Source organism: Camellia sinensis, chromosome 5, assembly GCF_055761805.1.
Source record: "Camellia sinensis isolate YWXY chromosome 5, ASM5576180v1, whole genome shotgun sequence".
NCBI lineage: Eukaryota > Viridiplantae > Streptophyta > Magnoliopsida > Ericales > Theaceae > Camellia > Camellia sinensis.
This window is the reverse complement of record NC_138965.1, coordinates 212,857,137-212,873,372: the sequence shown is the minus strand read 5'-3', so window position 1 is coordinate 212,873,372 and position 16,236 is coordinate 212,857,137. Positions and strand designations below refer to the sequence as shown.

The window sequence follows — 16,236 nt, the reverse complement described above, 5'->3', positions numbered from 1 at the left end:
ACAATTGTATAGCAAATTTTATCACTGAATTAGCAAAAGTAAAAAAATGCATCATTGTATAGCAAATGAACATAAAGGTATGATTGTTATGATGTTGAATATTACTCATAAATTAATACTGTATGGTACAGATTTAAAATAGCTTTAGGTCGAATTTTATCACTCAATTATAGTTATGAAAGAAGAAGGGAAGCAAATCCATCGTTATAACAAATTCCATCACTCCATTAGGAGAATTAAGCAAATCTGTCAATCTTATAGCAAATTTTCTCACTGATTTGGGCAAAGTAAGCAAATCTGGCATTGTATAGCAAATTTTATCACTAAATTAGCAAAAGTAAGCAAATCTATCATTGTATAGGAAATGAACATGAAAATGTGATTATTATGAAGTTGAATATCGCTCATAAATTAATACTGTATGGTACAGATTGGAAATAGCTTCAAGTCGAATTGTGTCACTCAATTATAGTTATGAGAGAAGAAGGGAGGCAAATCTATCATTATAACAAATTTTATCACTGAATTAGGAAAATTAAGCAAATCTATTATTGTTGTAGCAAATTTTTATCATTGAATTGGGCAAAGTAAGCAAATCTGTTATTGTATATCAAATTTTATCACTGAATTAGCAAAAGTAAGCAAATCCATCATTGTATAGCAAATGAACATGAAGATGTGATTATTATTGAAAATAGTTTCAAGTCGAATTTTATTACTCAATTATAGTTATGAAAGAAGAAGGGAAGCAAATCCGTAGTTATGAAATAAGAAGAGAAGCAAATCTATCATTATAACAAATTTTATCACTCAACTAGAAAAATTAAGCAAACCTATCATTCTTATAGCAATTTTTCTCATAGAATTGGGCAAAGTAATGAAATCTGTTATTGTATATCAAATTTTATCACTGAATTAGCAAAAGTAAGCAAATCCATCATTGTATAGCGAATTTTATAACTCAATTACAGTTATGAACGAAGAAGGGAAGAAAATCCATCATTATAACAAATTTTATGACTCAATTAAGAAAATTAAGCAAATCTATCATTCTTATAGCAAATTTTCTCACTAAATTAGGCAAAATAAGCAAATCTGTTATTGGATAGCAAATGAACATGAAGTTGTGATTATTATGAAGTTCAATATCACTTAATTATAGTTATAAAAGAAGAACGGAAGATGAATGCGACTCACGTTTCATTCGCATGTTTGTTGAAGATGAATGAAACAGGGAATGTAGATCGAAACGATGAAGGATTTGCTGGAAATCTATTCGGAATCAGATTATTGATCGAAACAAAAGTGATTTCTTTGGAAACGATAGGAGATACAGGGAAAATCTCTTCGTTTGTTTTGATTTCCAAATCGCAAATCGCCTCAGAATGGTTTCCAAATCGCCTCAGAATAGTTTCCAAATCAGAACATTTGAGAAGGAGCGTGTGTTTCACGCGCACAGGGTAGACCTCGTGATATGCTCTTTGATTCACGTGTGTGGTGTGACATTCAGGAGTAAAATTGGAAACTGAAATAGAGCAGGACTTGGTGGGTATTAATTTATTTGCATGGGACCGGCTGGTAAGTGCCCCTTTTTTTATAACATAACTTTTTTACGCACCTCAGTGACAAAGCCCACGAGACATATTCTTACAATAAATTACTTTTTTTAGTTTTTACTTTAATTTTAGAAAAATTTACCTATAAATCCCATCTTGAAGAATAGTGATCCATTTAGTCTTAAGGATTTTCTTATAAACCAATTAATTCTATTGATTTTGGAAAGGTTGATTTAATATATTATTTAAAAAATAGATTTATAGTTATATTCTTATTTCTATTATGTTCCTTATCTTTTTTTCTTTTGTGCTAGAAAGATAAGGTACATAATATATGTGAATCAAATTTGGAATGAATTTTTATATAAAAATCTTTTTTATTTGAAAATATTTTTAAAGGAATACAAAAATGACTTAAAATATGGGAATTTTGAAACATTTCAAAAGGATGTGAGATTTTTCAAACATTTCAAAAGAAATACAAAAACTACTTGGTAAGTTTTAATCAGATGTATAATTTCAAACTATAAAACTTCAATGTAACACTCAAAACAAAATCTTAACATAATATCCTAATGTAACACATAAAAAAAATCTCTTACTGTATTTTTTTCAATTGTAACACTCCATCTTGATTGCTTCATTCTTTTTTTTATTAAATCCTTCTTGATTGCTCCCCATCTTATTTTCTCTCTCTCAAATTTCCATTCTCCCAAACTCACAATTATTTTTTAATCACAACTTATCCTCTACAATTGATTAATTAAACTCATCATCCTTCCCAAAAAAAAAAAAAACAGAAAAAATTTTAATCACAATCTTCTCATTCTCTCTCTCACGGGTTATTTGCTTTTTTCTATCCATCCAAGTTGAGGACCGAAGCACCGCTTTCAAATCCACGACCCTTTCTTAATATTTCTACCTTTTATTATTATTATTATTTTTTTTCTTCAACCGGGCATGTCGGGTCAATATTTTTATTTTATTTTATTTCTATAATCGGGCTTATTTCCACTCAATATATATATATATATATATGTAACTCATTCACCTTATCCTATCATTTTTTTATTTTTATTTTTTGACAAATTGTTCACCAACTTTTATTTCACCATATTTACACCAACTTTTGGAAAGATGAAGCTTCAACTCCCTGCTGGAAGCAGAGTGTTCAAAGTACAAAACCCAAAATAGGTATTATGAAAAGTCTTTTATGAAAATGATCATGAAAGATTTATAATATTTGGATTATACTTAGAATAAAACACCACACACTAATCAAGGTGATCTAAGGGTCACAAATCTTTCATGATCATTTTTATGAAAAAAATTTCATGATCCCTAACATTTCTCAAATAATAATGCAAGCGTGGCTTCAAACAATGTGTGGCAGCTGACCCCGGTGAGTTTGTCTCCCCAAAATGTTTTGATACAATAAATTTATAACAATATTTTAAAATTTTGTAACATGAATTATAAATTTATTAAAAAATGTTTATGGAAAAAAAAATTTATTAATAAATCATAATAATTTTATGTTAAAAATGTTTATGGAAAAAAAAAATTGATTGTCAAAGTTGGACTTAAAATTTAAAAATAAATAAAAAAATATTTACGTTTATTAAGAAACCTAACATGGTTAGAAATGTTTATTTATTAAAAAACGTAATTATCATTTAAAAAAAAGAAAGTGGTTATATGAGAAATGTGGTTTTTTTGAAAAGTTTTTTTTTGGGGGGTAGACAAATTTGAACTGAAAATTTAAATTGGGTTCTATTAAAATGTAATTTTTTTCACAAGGCAAGTGAGAGAGAGAGAGAGGAGAGATAACGAGGGTGGCGTGATTTGTTTAAAGACTAAAAAAAGAATTGTATTTTTTTTTAGCATAACTTTTTAACCCACCTGAGTGACAAAGTACACGAGACATTCTTACAATAAATTACTTTGTTCAGTTTTTACTTTAATTTTAGAAAAATTTATCTATAATTTCTATCTTGAGGGATGGTGATCCGTTTAGTCTTAAAGATTTTCTTATAAACCAATTAGTTCCATTGATTTTAAAAAAGTAGATTTAATATATTATTTAAAAAAAATGGGCAAATTACATATACTCCCTCGAGGTTTGGCTAAATTATAGATACCCCTTGAGGTTTGAGAAATTATAAATTCTCCCCTTAATTTGTTATGAAATATAAACCTCATGGGGCAAATTGTTATGAAAATACAAACCTCAGGGGGCGGGATGTAATTTTCGAAACCTCAAGGGAGTATCTATAATTTAGCTAAATCTCGAGGGAGGTATATATATGTAATTTGCCCTTAAAAATAGATTTACAGTTATACCTTTATTTCTATTATATTCCTTATCTTTTTTTTTCTTTTGTGCTAGAAGGTAAGGTACGTAATATATGGGAATCAAATTTGGAATGAATTTTTACATAAATTTTTTTTTTTATTTCGAAAATATTTCAAAAGGAATACAAAAATGACTTAAAATATGGAATTCTTGAAATATTTCAAAAGGATGTGGGATTTTTTAAACATTTCAAAAGAAGTACAAAAACTATTTGGTAAGTTTTGGCCAAAGGTATAATTTCAAACTATAATACTCCAATGTAACACTCAAAAAAAAATCTTAACGTAATACTCTAATGTAGCACATAAAAAAAAAAAAATCCTTACTATGTTTTTCTCAAACGTAACACTCCAATATAACACTCCAAAAAAATTTCTTAATATAACACACAAAAAAATTCATTATTGTAACACAAAAAAACTCGTTAGTGTAATTTTTTCAAACGTAACACTCTAATATAGCACTCCAAAAAAACTCCTTAAAGTAATATTCTAATATAACAAACAAAAAATACTTCTTAGTATATTTTTTCTAAATATAACACTTTAATATAATAATCTAAAAAAAACTCCTTAGTGTTACACTCTAATGTAATAGACACAAAAACTCTTTAATGTAACACTCTAATGTAACACATACAAATTCCTTAGTATAATATTCTAATGTAACACACAAAAAAACTCCTTAGTGTATTTAACAATTCCTACACTAACAACTATCATCAAAATAAACACAATTTTACTTAATTCCCTCACTAACAATCCCCTCACTATGAATCATCTTCATTCTACCTCTGAAAACAAACGGGGCCTTAGAGTGTTCGATTTTTGTTCGTAATGTGAGATTTGTTCTAGAATGAGAGAAAATCCAAAACTCTTGTAGTGTAAATTACCCAAATGTTTAATTTTACATTTTAAAAAAACCCACTTTTATTCTTAAAAAATTAAACTCAAACATGTAAGTGATTACCTTTTTATGTAATTTTCATTTTAATAGGACCTTTGGGTTCATAAGAATAAAGGGAGGACTAAACAGTTTACAAAATCACATTTTCGAATTTATTAGTATTTCACCCTTAATTTTATTGGGTGCATTTTTATCTAGGTAATTTTACAAAATTTATTTGAAAGTCAAAACTGGATTTGTATTTATATTTTGATCTCAAATTTTTAGCAACGAATTTGATAAATTACATTTTAATTTAATAATTTTATTTTCATTCATATTTTGATCTCATCATTAATTGTATTGTGCCTTCAGATACGGGCATACACTGTACATTTAAATAATTTAATAGGGAGTTTAAAAAAATTATAGGTACTAAATAATTTTTTTGGTGTAAATAAAATCCCCCTAAGCCCAAACCAAATATTATCAACATAAAATCTTAGCCCAGTTCGGCCTTGTGGGCAAAATAATTTTTCTAGACTATAAAAATACCAGGTTGGATTGCATGGGTTGGGCGGGCCAGAAAGCTGATGGCAACCTTTCGGACTAATTAGTTACAATTACAAAATTGATACAATTTTGTCAATTCCTTCTCGTAAGCCCAAACCAATATGTTTGTTTGGATGTCCATAACCTTTAAATATTGGACTAATAATCTGATAAAATACATAATCCAATGTTTAGCTATGAAAATTAACCTTCAAATCAATCATCTATTTAGACATGGTATCCTTTATATGGGGGATTATTGAATGCCAATAGGGAGTAAGATACAAAATATACAAGTAAGGAGAGATTCAAAAATTAGTTGAGTTGAAAAATTAATAGTCTACACAATCCATAGGGATTGATAATCCTAGGAATACTAATCTTATCTAATCCAACCTGTCCAAATAAATATGGCCTTACTATCATCTGATCTAGATTGTTCAAACAAACATAGTCTTAGATTTTTTTTTTTTTTTTTTCATTCTTGAGGTTTTTTTTCCTTCTTGTATTTACAATTAGTGGTTTGTGGATACAAAAAACAATAAATAAATAAAAATTAATTAATAGATAAACAAATTAAGATATGGGTAAAATACAAAAATCACGCCAACACTATTACTGTTTTGTTTAATTCATCCCTAAACTATTGGAAGTGCTTGTTTGTGTACCTAAACATTTTAATTTGAGTCTATTAAGTCTATTTGACAACAACCCAAAAAAAAAAAAAAAAAAAAAAAAAAAAAAAAAAAAAAATTGAAATTGCTAACAGCATGATCAAATAGACATTTCACCGCTATCTTTCTTACTAAAGCTAATGTGGCATCATATGGTGCCGCATGTATGCCACCCAACCCAAAACTACGTAGTTTTTGACTTAAAAAAACACACTCCAAGAAAATCCATTGATTTGAAACCATGTAGTTTTGAGTAAGGTTGTTGAGTTTATATTTAAATCTTTTAAAATATACTTGTTAAGTTTGTAAAAATCGGCATCTTAGGTGAGATTTTTGGAAGGAATTCATGGATCAAATTGTAAAATTATGTCGAAAATTGTGAGATTTTACTTTCAACGCAAAATAAAATTAAAAATTATTGATAAGGTATGTTACATTATTTTAAAATTATTAAAAATAATAATAAATTTAATATAATATATCTTTTATGTTAACATGAATTAGAGGAGACATTTAGAGAAAGAGTTAAGAGTTAATTTTTTTATATATATATAACTATACACATATACATACATATATAAAAAAAAAAAATAATAAGAAAAATATTTTCGCAGGATACAATTAAAATCATAGTATGATTTTACACGAGTATATCAGTTTGGTTTGGGTATGAGTCAGGGTAATGGATTATGACTTCATAGACTGAAATTAAGAATGTTTAGGCACACAATAGACACTTCCAATAGTTGATGGACGAATTAAATAATAGTTTGGGGGTGGTTTTCATATTTTTACCCTAACATCAGTTTTACATTGAGGGGTTTGGTAAGAAAAAATGAATTGAGACAATGACATCCCATGACTTATTGGATGATAAATGAAATGAGTAATAGTTAAAAAAGTCAATTCACACTAAATTTAAGTGTTGTTTCTTACCAAAAGTGGTAAGATTTGGTTATAAATTAAAATTACTCTTTTAATCATAGTCCATCCAAACAAAAAGGTGAGAAACCATTATTATTTCATTTTATTTCTTTTGTAGGTGAAAAATTTTAATCATTTCTTTTCTTTTCTCATCTCTCAATCCAAACTCTCAGTCGAAACGGTGTGTAAAAATGAAGAGATTTTACTTCCACAATTGGATGTTAGTAAAGATTTTACGTTGTGTTTGATTTGCAGATTTGGAACAAAAAATGAAAAAGGTAGGAGAAATTTAAATAAAATATACTTATATTTTATATAGTTTCATACGTCTTTTCTATTTCCTTTTTCAAATCTCTTTCCAAATCTCCTAACTAAATAAGCCTTAGAGTTTTTTTTATTAAAATGTTTTGTGGATGCTGCAGAAAAGCTCAACCCAAAGTTATCTTTATAATATAGTGATATTGCTCCCAAAGTTATCTTTATAATATAGTGATATTGCTGTAAATATAAATTATCTTTATAAGTGTTTTATTTTTAAAGAGAAACGTCCCTATATGTACATGTACATGAGTGCTATTTTGATGTAGTTTAGTGTTAATTAAAATTTGATAATTTAAAAGCACAAACGGAAAACATCTCTTACTCATTTTTAAAAATCAATTGTTTTTAGTTTATTAAACTTATTTTTGTTTAATAAAATATAAGTAAAAATTATATTAAACAGTCTGTAAATAGTCTGAGATAGACTTTTAAATTTTTTTTTTTTTTAAAAAAAAACTATAAACAGTTGACATAAATTATATGAAAAACCATATACGATTTTATAAAAATACTTAGATAATAAAAAACAAGTTTGGGAAGCCAAGTTTGGGCCTTTTTTTTGGCTATTTTAGTCAAAAAAATAAAATAATTTTTTTAGCTCAATAAGATAGAACATTATATTCAATTCATAATCATTACATTCTTTCTCTCACACAAAAGTTAAGAAAGCCAAAAATCTTTAAACGAAACTTTTTAACTCCAAATCAAAATAATTAAAAAAACTAAAAGGTCAAAAAAACTAACCTATTCTCCAAACGAATACAAAGAATAATGTTTGGTAGCTCGAGACTTCCCCCCCCCCCCCGAATCCCCCTAATGCCCAAAACGACGTCGTTTTGGGCATTAGTTTTTTTTTTTTTTTTCTTTTCTTTTTTTTTTTCTCCATTTTCAGTCTGAAACTGAAACTCAGGGGGAAGAGGGAGAGGGAGAGGGAGAGAAAGAGAGAAGAAGAAGGAAGAAGAGGGCTGCGAGCCTCGCCGCCCGCTGTCGTCGCCTCACCGCCTGCTCGTCGCAGCAGCAGCAGCTCCAGCTCCGACCGCCGTCTCCGCCTCCGCCTCCTCCTCCCCCGAATATTATGCCCCCTCCAGTCCCTCCTTCTCCTCCCCCTCTAGTCCCTCCTCCTCCTCCTCATCCTCCTCCTCCTTCCTCTTCCTGGTTCTGATCTGCAAAAAAAAAAACAAAAAACAAAAAACAAACCAAAAACGGCGTCGTTTTTGGTTCGGGGGATTCGGGGGAGGGGTTTCAAGCTACGAAACATCACTCCAAATACAAAATAGGAGAGAGGATATGGATCCAAACAAGAGAAGGACATTGATGTGACATGATCAATACAATGATAAAACAATCATGCTAAAAACCATTAATTTGGTGGCTCTAAACCCACCACTAATTAGGTGGAAAAAAAAAAAAAAAAAACATATTGTGGCAGCGGGTCATTAGTGATAGCTCTAATTAAAACCCTCACTCATTTTCCATGATAAAAACAACAAAAGTGAGGATAAATTATTTTACAGAGGTCTATGTCTCGATTCGTGGCTCTTGCGATAAAATCAAATTGTTATTGTGGTAGGACTTGCATGTGAGAACAGAATACTATCAATGTAAAAAAAATTATTTACAATTTATTCAAAAATATTTGTATATAATTTAAATTTATTCTATACATAAATTTCATAATATATAATTTCCATCTCCACTACATAATTTATTCTTGACTAATATGGAATCCAAAATCTAGATCCATAGACTTTTTGATGTGGAAAACTAGATCCAAAAAATGTAATTAGGTTTTTTTATTTTTTTAAAAAATGAATTTTGTTTGTAAAAAATATTTATCTTAATTTAACTAAAGTATTCCAAAACACTCATTAACAAGACCATATTTTAAAGAGTAGTGTCATTTAAGTCTAAAAATTAGGTTTATCATATTGGGATAATGTATATATTAAAATATCTAAAACAAATCTCTCTTATATATATATTTTTTAATCATCCATCAATTATCTTATTTACACATTATTGAGTCTAAAAAATAGATTCATAAAATTGACTTGTATGTCATCTCATTTACACATCATTTTCTTATTTTATTTTTCTATTTTAAATGTGAGACCTCACTTGTAGCAGTCACTGGCAACTTGTGAGGACATACATAATGGGGAAACACTATTGTTTACGCCTATCAAAAGGTGTGTATTATATTTATTTTATAACTAAAAATATAAACATAATTTTATATTTTGAGTCATAATTAAAAAAAATAAAAATTGTCATAACTAAACACAACATGTAATATAAGCAAAGAGCTCATGAGTCATAACTAAAATAATGTCATTGTTAGAATATCTAAGAGAGAAAAAGAAAGATAATATTATATTATATGTATATTTAATATTGTGTATACAAGATTCCTTTATATCTGAGGAGAGAAATTTAAGTATGTTAATAAATATAATATGATATGTATGCTAGACAAAATAAATATAAAATAGTATGTATGACAGACAAAATATATAGTTTCTATATTTAATACTCTCTTCAAATTCAGGTAGGGATATACTAACTTAAATTTGAAGAGAAACTAAAATATAAAATAAAACTAAAAATATGAATAGATTGGTAAAAGCAAGCCCATGTGATAGTGGGAATCAAAAAAATGTGTAAAAAGATGAAAGTGGAGAACAAAACTTATATTTTAAAGTAAAGAGGAAAATAAAAAATTGGTGGTTGAGTAGATTTTGCCGTTGAAGGCAATGAAGAAAAAGTAATAAAATATATAGTATGATATTGAGATGGCAATGTATTTGTCGGCAGTGGTGTGAGACGGCGATGATGGCCAGAGTTGGTAGATGTAGCGGAACTTTGGTTGGTGATGGTAGAATATAGAGAAATTGGCACGAAACGATACTAAAAGAAAAATATGGCAGTGAATTCTAAATCTAATGAAAAGTATTCTTTTCCTCCTAAAATGTTTCTCTTTTTTAACTTTTAACTTATTAAAGAAACATACAATCATTATTTTACATTTCAATTTTTAGTGTGTGTTTTGCGACAATCCCCTTTTATTTCAAATTTCAAATGTGCTTATAATCACAAATATTTTGAAACAACCCAAAATAAGAAGGTAGAAGTGTCCGAATTCTCTGAAGTATTTTCTTTGGAGTGTTTCGGATGTTATTGGGTTTATACCAATTTTTTTTGGATGGAAATTGTAGTCCAACGTGTACAAAATCGATGACCCGAACGTTGTCATATTTGAGTTCAAAAAAAAAAAAAAGTTGTCATATTTTAATAGCGTTGCAAAACAATTTTTTTTTAGCAAATTTGTTTTCATTTTATCATCTATAAATTTGGAGTTAAGTAGTATTTTTGTGAACAATTTGTTTAAAAAATTAGTTGATTAAATAACACATTTTAAAAAAATGCTATTTAAATGGGATCAAATCTCTTTTATAAATTCATTTTAATTAATAAAATAAACAAATTTAAAAGTTAAAAATGTAAAAATATATATATATTTTTTATTTTATTTTATTTTATTTTTAAAACATACTTTAGGTAGAGGGGCCCACCAGAGACGATGCTCTAACGGCTCAAACTTGTTTTTTAATGTGTAGAGTCACTTAATGGAGTATTAGGTTTTGTTTGGAAAATTTAGATTTTTATGCTTAAACAGAAAATATTTTTTAATAGAATATACTTTTTTTTTTTTTTTTTTAAATGTCTGATGGTAGTGGTGGTGGTAGTGTGGTGAGGCAATGAAGGTGAAGGTGAAGGTGAAGGTGGAGGTGGAGGTGGAGATGGCGGGACGATTTGTGGCGGTGATGGCGACAACGACCGTAATAGTGGTGGTGTGGTGATATTGATAAAATTTTAATTTGGAAAACGTTTTTTATTTTTTAAAAATAAATAACATTTTCTGTCTAAATTGATTTGTTTTCCATAAATCAAAAAAAAAAAAATGGTATAAACCCAATAGCATGAACTTAAACTAATAATCCAACAAAATATATATCGATATTTGGTTAAGAAAATTACTGTATGGACTAATACTTCAACAATTGATGCCAGAAAACATTTTCTTTTCTCTCAGTCAAAACAGAGTGTAAAAATGAAGAGATTTTACTTCAACAATTGATGTCAGTAAACATTTTAGAGTTTTCTTTTATTAAAATGTTTTGTGGATGTTGCAGAAAAGCTCAAAATTTTTTCAAACTGCAACGAATTAAGAAATACAACTTCTTAAAAAGAAAGAAGTTAGAGAGATCAATGCAGAGAGAGGAGAAAATGGAATTGCCAAGGTTTGTGGCGCTTAAATCAATACACAACAACAAATACCTTCGCTACATACATGAAGCTGGGCGGGTACATGGGTTTCTCCGATTCTCCGAAAAGGTGGTTTCCAGTCCCTACGCCAAGTTGGAAGTGGAGATGGCAAAGACAAGTAATAATGGGAAGCGGCTTGTGCATATAAATGTTGTTTCAACAACGAATACTTGGTAAGGCAGTCGGAGGACGAGTGGTGGATTGTTGCTGAGGCTGACGAACCAGAGGAAGACCGATCCAAATGGTCCTGTACCTTATTCGAGCCCCTTTATATAGATAATGATGATGATGATAATGATGATGCTCAAACAGTTCGATTCCATCACGTCCAGCTCGGCCGCTATGCATGCTTATGGAGGGAAGCAACTCCACGTGATTTATGCTTATATACAGGATCACCAGAGCCTGACAAAGATCAGTGCGACGTCTATAGAATCATTGATTGGGATTCACCGTTAATTTTGCCACCAAAAGACGAAGCATTTACGATAGAGAACATGACATTGCCAAGGTTTGCGGTGCCGAAATCAAACTGGAATGACAAGTGCTTGCACTACATACATGAAGATGGGAAGGTGCATGGGTTTGTCCAATTCTGTGAAGAGGAGGTTTCCAGTCAGTATTCAAAGTACGAATTGGAGATGGCAAAAACTAGTAGTAATGGGAATGTACTTGTTCGTATAAAATGCTGTTACAGCAACAAATACTTTGTAAGATGGTCGCCCAACCAATGGTGGATTGTTGCCACTGCTGACAAACCAGAGGAAGACCAATCCAAATGGTCGTGTACCTTATTTGAGCCGCACCGCGTAAATGATTATGACGCTGCTCAAACAACAATTGGATCTGTTGCTCAAACAATTCGATTGCGTCACGTCAAGCTCGGCCACTATGCATGCTTATGGAGGGTAACAACCGTACACAGTTCATGCTTATTCGACAGCAACAGAGCCTGACAAAGAACAATGGGATGTCTTCACAATCATCGATTGGGAACAGCTGTCATTAGTGCAGCCCAAATCCAACGCTTTTACAAGAGAGAAAGTAGCATTGCCAAGGTTTGTGGTGATCAAATCAAACTACAATGGCAAGTACTTGCGCTACATACATGAAGATGGTGTGGAACATGAGTTTGTCCAATTCTCTGGAGAGGAGTTTGTGAGCCCATACACAAAATACGAAGTGGTGATGGCAAAGACTAGTGATGGGAGGGGACAATTTGTGCGAGCAAGGATCCTCTAGAGTTTTTTTTTTCCTAAAGTTTCCTAGAGTGGTGCATTGTGTGGTTGAGATTTAATGACAAGTCACATCAATTTTTCAGCATTAAATCTCAACCACACAATACACCACTTTAGGAAACTTTAGGAAAAAAACACTTTAGAGGATCCTTGGTGAATTTGTGCACCTAAGATGTTGTTATAACAACAAATACTTGGTAAAGTGGTCATCCACGCATGGTTGGATTGTTGCTGGTGCTGACGAACCAGAGGAAGACCCAACAAAATGGTCATGCACGTTGTTCGAGCCCCTCTATGAAAATGTCGCAGCTCAAACAATCCGATTTCGCCATGTTAAAGTTGGCTCCTATGTATGCTTATGGAGGATAGACTCTCCTTGTGATTTCTGCTTATTCACTGGAAATCCAACACTTGATCAAGATCAACGTGATCTCTACACCATCATCGATTGGGAATCACTGTTCATATTACCCAAGTGCGTGGCGTTCAAAGGCAATAATGGCAAATACCTTAGCCCCTGCTCGATCAAGGGACACCAATATCTACACCTCTCCTCATCCAGTGACATTACAGATCCCATGGTCTGCAACGAGGTCATCACAACTCCTAATGGAAGTGTTCGCATAAAGTCTCATCACTTGGACAAATTCTGGGGGCGCAACAACCAGAATTGGATCTTGGCTGATTCAGATGACTCCACCAACAGCAGCAACAACAACAACAATGACGACAACTCCTCCGTTTTAACTAGAATTTTTCTTGGTCGATTAGGAAAAGGAAGAAACCAAAAGCAAAAACAAGAAAACAACTCCCCCGAATCTGACATGTTGTTTTGGCCGACCAAAGTTGGCAACAATGTCGTTGCTCTCCGTAACTTGGGTAATGGGAAGCTCTGCAAGATACTCTCCTCCGCCAATGGGAAGATTAACTGTCTCAGTGCTGATGTGTCCATTATTTCCACGGAGGTACACCTAGAGGTGGATGAAACAGTTTCCTCAAGGAAGATATATAATGTCAATTTTGGCCTGGGAGATGCCAGGATTTACAACCGGAGCATCCTCACATTGGCCACTGAAGATGCTATTAACAGAACCCAAGAACCCAAAACTGTAGACGTCAAGCTCTCGTACTCAGAGAGTAAGACCCGTGCTTGGAATTCCAACGTTTCATTGAAATTGTTGGGTGTCAAAACCACCATCCAAACCACTGTTCCACTCATTATTGCAGAGGGAAAAATTGAGCTTTCGGGTGAATTTAGTGGAGACTACCAGTGGGGACAAACTGAGTCATTGACAACTGATGAGGAGAATCTGTACAAGGTTAGTGTGCCACCAATGACAATGGTGAGGGTGAATCTAATAGCGACAAAGGCTTCGTGCGACATTCCCTTCTCTTACGAGCAGCTTGACACCACCACTTTTACTGATAGACAACAAATTACTGAAACCACGGATGATGGCATTTACACTGGCAGCAATTGCTTCGACTTCAAGTATGAGACTGAACAGGAAAAGCTGTAATGATAGTATGTTAAAAATAAAATTAAAGAAATAAAAGAAACAGCTTGGCTGAGCTTCTGGGTTGCTCTATTGCTTGAAGTTTGTGATGTCGAGGGCTACTCAACTCAACCCAGATTTCATCTCTGTTTTATCTTTTCATTTCATATGTATTCATTTATATGTAAATAAATGTGTATTGGGAAATTCTATGATATGTGCCAGTTACGACTTTTATGACTTTTAATTATGATCTCTTCTGATATTGGTTATAATTTACTTGTGACATATTGTGGTTATTATTACTTTGGTTATGATCAAAGAAACCTTTGGTTATATCTCAAGGGAAGTTTGGTTTATAATCTTTGGTTATCATTTATTGTGGTGTTAGTTATCACGCATCATGATTTATTGTAGTTGTAATTTTGGTTATGGTTGTAAAAATCTTTGATTATGCTTCAAAGGTGTTTAATTATGATCTATTAAGTTATGACAAAAAGTGATTTCATAACTTGTATTATGGTACACCTTTTTTTAGGGGTATGTATTGCAGCATTATCACCAGAAATTATACACAATTTTTAATGTGTAATACAAATTTATTCTACACAAAAATTTTACAATACACCTCCACCACACACACATGCATTGCATTCCAGGGGAAACGATCACCATTGTTCGTTTGGGTTCCCTATATAAAGAAATGCTATTAGCCCAGAAAGTTGTCTAGTATCTTATAGACAAGACATCATGGTGTAGACTCCATTCTTATATTGTGGATCACACTTTAAATAAAGGATAAATTATCTATAAGTTTTAATAGTTAGACTTAATTCTTATTATATTCTATTGAAAGCAAGTACTAGTAAAATCGCCGCTAAAAATAATTTTTTGTGGTAATTTTTTACATATGTTGCCAAAAAATAACAATTTGTGATTTTTTTGGTCACGGTTTTTATAAATTTTCGCTAAAACTTACAGCAAGTGACGTTTTGCTGTGACAAATTTTTCAAACTATTGTTGAAAGTTGATACTTAGTGATGATTTTTTTAAAACTGTTGCTGAAACTTATAATTAGTGACATTTTTGTAACAAAATTTTCAAATTGTCGCTAAAAATTAACAATTAGTGACTTTTTTAATAGTGTTTAATGAAAAATGCCATTAATTCTCACAATACCTATTGAACAATAAGTCCACCTATTATGACCTACAGGTAAATTTCCCTTAAATAAATTTCGATTACATAATTAATTTTTGAAGTATTTTTGTAAGTAAATTTTTGGGACATTTACACACAAGTTCTAATTTATGAACTTATATTCCATTAAGTCCTAACTAAGATTTTTTGGACCTTCAAGTCTCATTAAATTTTTAATAGTTTGAATTATCTTTCATACAATAATTTTTTATCATTTATGATTATCTATAAAAGAACATGATAATTTGACATTTATTTTGATTTTCAAAACTTTAAAATATTAACTTTCAAATTGAAAAAACTTTAAAAAATTATATGCAAAATATATATATATATGTTTTTTTTTTTTTGAAAAAATTGATTTTTTTTTTTTTTTTTTGTGCAAAACTGAAAATTTTATGTTTATAAAGAATCATAATGATGGAACATTGATGTGCAAAATTTTTTTAAAAAAAATTAATATAAAAAAACTGATAATCAGTTTTATTGAATAGTTGAATCAAACCAATAAGTAGGGCAAAAACATTTAATCTCATACTCTATTTTTTTTCATCAGTTAGTGAAATAATTATCTGGAACATTACTATGTAGAATTGATAATATTTTTAGTTTTAAAATTTGAGAAAAACTGATAATATTCTTAGTTTTACTAAATAGGACTTATTGGTTCAAAAAAACCTTAAATAGGACATGAGCTATCATAACATT

The 16,236-nt window shown here is 30.4% G+C and overlaps 1 protein-coding gene across 1 annotated transcript; it reads left to right on the top strand.

Moving 5' to 3' along the window:
* Positions 1 to 11,026: 11,026 nt before the first annotated feature.
* LOC145792073 (uncharacterized) lies at positions 11,027 to 14,405 on the top strand. The gene is made up of 5 exons (XM_082872561.1): positions 11,027 to 11,107; positions 11,777 to 12,380; positions 12,538 to 12,815; positions 13,036 to 13,537; positions 13,634 to 14,405. The coding sequence occupies exons 1-5, from the start codon at positions 11,027 to 11,029 to the stop codon at positions 14,350 to 14,352; spliced, it is 2,184 nt and encodes a 727-aa protein (XP_082728687.1). The 3' UTR covers positions 14,353 to 14,405.
* Positions 14,406 to 16,236: the final 1,831 nt, after the last annotated feature.

Bases quoted from the DNA above. Each gene is read 5' to 3' on its own strand.
- LOC145792073 (XM_082872561.1), top strand. From the start codon at position 11,027: ATGAAGGTGAAGGTGAAGGTGAAGGTGGAGGTGGAGGTGGAGATGGCG. The intron at 11,108-11,776 runs GTAATAGTGGTG...TTGGTAAGGCAG, and splicing joins CGGTGATGGCGACAACGACC to TCGGAGGACGAGTGGTGGAT. The intron at 12,381-12,537 runs GTACCTTATTTG...CTTATTCGACAG, and splicing joins AGACCAATCCAAATGGTCGT to CAACAGAGCCTGACAAAGAA.